This window comes from Brassica oleracea, chromosome C7 (genome assembly GCF_000695525.1).
Source record: "Brassica oleracea var. oleracea cultivar TO1000 chromosome C7, BOL, whole genome shotgun sequence".
Taxonomy (NCBI): domain Eukaryota; kingdom Viridiplantae; phylum Streptophyta; class Magnoliopsida; order Brassicales; family Brassicaceae; genus Brassica; species Brassica oleracea.
In genome coordinates, this window is record NC_027754.1 from 45,446,735 (window position 1) to 45,451,403 (window position 4,669).

Genomic DNA, 4,669 nt, shown 5'->3' on the forward strand with positions numbered 1-4,669 from the left:
ACTCCGAAAGAAAACATGTAAAACCTAAAATCTAGAGGGAGCAAAATGTATATTTCTTCAATAAACAACATAAACTTTTAACTCTATACCATTATATCTTTCTGGAAGATAACCTTTTACGTGTTTTCCTCCTTCAGATTTTTTTTATTATTATTTGTCTCCTTTAAACTTCTTACTTTAAAAAAGATTTTGAAATATTTAAATAATTAGGTAGAAATTTGAAGGTTAAGAGGTCTTAAGGATATGTAATGATGTACGTTCAAAGCGAGTGGACTTTCTAACTATAAGACTATCGCCAAGACATTGAGCACCAAAACTTTTAGTGACTAATATCTATATTTATAAAAATGCGAAAACAAATAATACTACTTAGAGTCTTATCTAGTAAATAATTTATTTTAAATTCCATTAAGTATATTTAAGAGATAACCTTAATTTTTATATTCAGAATCTTCGAAAGGCCAAATCGAAAAATAATAATGATCACATTATCTTTACCACACACAAAAATCACATTATCTATATCAAATTACATAAACAGGTCATGCAATAGTACAAATGTGTTGCTTTTTACATATATACTCATGATGTCAATATATATACGTTTTTTTTTGTTTGGGGAAATATATTCACTACTGGATAATAAAACTAATCAAAAGTACAGAGGACAAGATTTCACTTCTGAGTCATAACACGGAAAGGTATCGAACCTTCTTATAATGCTGATTTCTTGTTTTGTCCTGGATCTCTCTCCTTTTCAGCAAAGTTGAAAAAGTTAATCCACTGCCCAAAAAAAGTAATGCCAATATTGTAGTACAACTATAGTTCTAGTTCGTTGAAAAAGTTAAGCCTGTTGAGAGTTTCGTGTGAACATTTTGAAATAGGGTTTTGTGTGAAAAACCCAAACATAACAATTGAAAAAAGGAAAGTGTTCTCTTCTGGTTTGACTTTATAAGCTGGCCCCCACTAAATCTCGATAAACAGACTTGCTCTGCCTCTGGTTCCGTGTCCTCTTGTCTTGTGTTCCGTTCTCCAACTTTCCACTTTCTTAATTTTTACAAAACTATTTCACAATTCACATACACTAAAGTAACAAAAATATTGTGTGTTTCATTTTATGTTTTTGTTGCTAAGGACGAAGAAAGATATTGCGTTCAGTGCTCATGAGCAAGTAGAAGTATTGCTAGTTCGTTTGAGCTTAATGACAAAAAAAAGGAATTATCCTTGTTCAAGTACAACGTACTTTTTCCTACTTGGAAAAGTAACACTAATTTTTTATCCATCCGGTCCGCTCGTATTTACTTGAACCATACCCTAGTTAAATAACACCACAATACGAAAGCAGGTTAAATTTATAGTATAATATTTTCTGAAATAAAAAATGCATAAAATTTATGGAAGTTCCATCTTGAAATAATAATAGTATATTGGGATTTGGTTTGTCTAGCTCAAAATTAGGAGTCATGTTATGTTCACGATATTTTCAAATGTATTTGTTTAATTTGTATGTAAAATTTGAAGTGACGGAGGAACCCCTATTCGATAAAGAAACTGTTAAATTAGAAAGTAACATTTTTTTTTCTTTTTTAAACAAATTTGAGAGCACAGTAGAATAATATTTGAATATATCCAAGAACTAATTTATTTTATTTGTTGTCATTCTATACTAAAATCTTGTAGAAAGTACTTGGGGTATTCTTTGTCTTGTTGATTTAAACGAGGGAGCATGGGATTTGGTGAGATCACAATATGTTATTCATGGAAAACCTATTATTCAATTCACTCATTCCCTGATTTGTTTCTTCTCTTAAACTAATCTTTGGTTTGACTTTACATGTCTTGAGGTTAAATCAGATCCAATCCTATTAATTATTTTATATATTACTACTCTAGTTTCTAAAACTTGCAGATTCAAGAGGCACACCCCTTTCCTGGTGTAACTGTTAAATCTTAAATGAAAAATTTTCTTCTTCTGTCATCATCAATGGTCCAACCTGTAACTCTCTCATTCATCACTCTCTTTTAGAAACCAAACCTCATAAGAAACAGAGAAACTTCTCTCTCTTTCTCTTACAGCTTCCATGTCTGAAACCAACAACAAAGCTTAACTCTTTTGTAAGTAAGTAAGCAAGCAACCCTCTTCTTGATTTGTCTTTTTTTTTTCTCACAAACCCTATGAACTTTTCTCGAGAAAATATGATCAAGACAACTCAGAATCTCCTCTCTCCTTCATCACTTCCACGATCCAACACAAACTTGGATCTAAACAGCAAGATCAGTCCAAGCATTCTCCTCATTATCATAATCCTCTCAATCATCTTCTTCATCTCCGGTCTCCTCCATCTCTTAGTCAGGTTCCTCCTCACGCCATCGAGCAGAGACAGCGAAGATTACTTCGACAACGTCACCGCTCTTCAAGGCCAGCTTCAGCAGCTTTTCCACCTCCACGACTCAGGAGTCGACCAATCCTTCATCGACACGTTACCAGTTTTCCATTACAAGTCCATCATTGGTCTCAAGAATTACCCTTTCGATTGCGCCGTGTGTCTCTGTGAGTTCGAAACAGAGGATAAGCTCAGGCTTTTGCCTAAATGCAGCCACGCCTTTCACGTTGATTGTATCGACACGTGGCTTCTCTCTCACTCGACTTGTCCTTTGTGCAGATCGAGTCTCCTCTCTGATCTCTCTCCTCAGCGAGATCACCGTCCCTCGTTTCTCCTCGTTCTTGAATCCGCTAGTGATCATAGCTCGAGAGAGATTGCTTGTGTGGCTGACAATGATGCGCATACTAATGCTCATTCACGGTCCAATTCTCAACTGGGGTTTGTTGGTAGCAATTATCTTGGACCCACCCGGTTGGGTTCGGGTCGTGGAGACCAAAACCAAGATGGTGAGTTGGGTGGTTCGGTTGAAAAGGTTGGTCCTTTTGCAGTTAAGCTAGGGAAGTTTAGGAACACTGATATTGAAGAAGGAAGTAATAGCAACAATAACATTGTTAGTAGCAGCAGTTTAGATGATAGGAGGTGTTTTTCAATGGGGTCATATGAGTATATTATGGATGAAGAAACTGCACTTAAGGTTCATGTTTCAACCAAGAAAGTACCAAGCAAGAACCGTCCCGTGCCCGGCCACAGGATGGCTATGTCTGAATGCGGGTTTGATCCATCAGGGAGATTGAAATTCAGTGGCAGCGGATCGATGAGGATCGCGGAAGAGGCCACCGAGAATAATGTAGTTGGAAGGGAGAGTTTTTCGGTATCGAAAATTTGGTTAAGGGGTAAGAAAGAGAAGCCTAGTAAGGTTGAAGGCAAAGTGGATGGGTCATTGGCTTCATCATCTTCAGGAAGAGCATTCTCTTTCGGGTTATCGAACCAGGATGCGAAAAAGGAAAGCAGTTGTGAAGAAGTGAATCAAAAGGGCGAAAACGAGTCATCTTTGGAGGTGAAAACACCATCTTTTGCTAGGAGGACTATGCTTTGGCTTGCAGGGAGACAAAACAAGGTTGTTCATTCTTCTTCTCCATCTAATGTCTAGTTTCTATATACATATTTCTTTTCAAGTTTTAGTTATTTTTCAATTGTTAATTTTGTATTAGTCCTCATAAGTGCAAAACCAGATGAATCATTGTAGAAACACGGTGTTGAGATTTATTGTTAGACATAGAGGTCGAGAACATTTTGGTGCGTCATACTTGCCAATCCTTTTCGGTTGTTAAATATATGGACCAGACAATTAATAGTCGATCCCATCTAACCAGAAAACAACTCAACTAAATGTAATGAATGATTGAATTAGAGATGGAAAATAGATTTCGGAAGATTCAAATCTTTGGTATTATTGTTGAAGAAGCCGTAAAAAATTCGTTACTTGAATAGTAGTATTCATCTTTTGGATGATGACTTTATTTCTAAATGTATAATGGAAAATACAAATTTTCTTTTCAACAATAAAATAAGTATATAGTTTTCATTTGAGATGCAAACCATAATTCTAAGAATCTTGGAGAAAAAAATTATCTTAGTATATTTGTTTGTTTTCTTTCTACTGTAGCTGTGTAGCATAGATAAGAAGTAGGTGTGGAGGTAAGACAGTTGCATTGAATTGAAGCAATTCTTCTTCATACGACAAAAGAGTGACCTTTGATTCTTGTGCGATATGTTATACTACTATACTAGGTTAAGATCCGCGCTTTGCGCGGGATTAACATTATATATATAAATTATTTTATGTATTAAATATTTTTACATATTATCAAATAATAAATACATATTAAATAATTAAAAATCAGTAACTATTAAAAATATAATTAAATTGGTGCGAACATATAAATCAATTGTATTAATCCAAAAAAAAAAATTATTTGATAGGATATGTTATTAAATTTAAATGATACTAACATAGATAATATATTTTAGTATATTTTTAATATTAATGTCTATTAAATGATGATTTCTACTCATATAGTTTTTTGATCATTTGTATATTTTATAGAAAAAAATTTAAATTACTGATAACAAAATTTTCATTGTGGGATTAATAGTTTTAGTAATTTATAATTTAAAAAAATAAGTTGTCAATGATCGTTCAAAACTTTTATCAAAAAAATTGTTCAAAGTAAATTTTGAAACTAAAATATTATATTTTATATGGTTTATAGTTTAATTTAAAA

The 4,669-nt window shown here is 33.4% G+C and overlaps 1 protein-coding gene across 1 annotated transcript; it reads left to right on the forward strand.

Moving 5' to 3' along the window:
* The first annotated feature begins 1,929 nt into the window (after window positions 1-1,929).
* LOC106302243 (RING-H2 finger protein ATL13-like) lies at window positions 1,930-3,688 on the forward strand. Its single transcript, XM_013738786.1, has 2 exons — window positions 1,930-2,132; window positions 2,166-3,688. Exon 2 carries the CDS (start codon window positions 2,176-2,178, stop codon window positions 3,532-3,534), a length of 1,359 nt encoding a protein of 452 aa, XP_013594240.1. The 5' UTR covers window positions 1,930-2,132; window positions 2,166-2,175; the 3' UTR covers window positions 3,535-3,688.
* The last annotated feature ends 981 nt before the right edge of the window (window positions 3,689-4,669 follow it).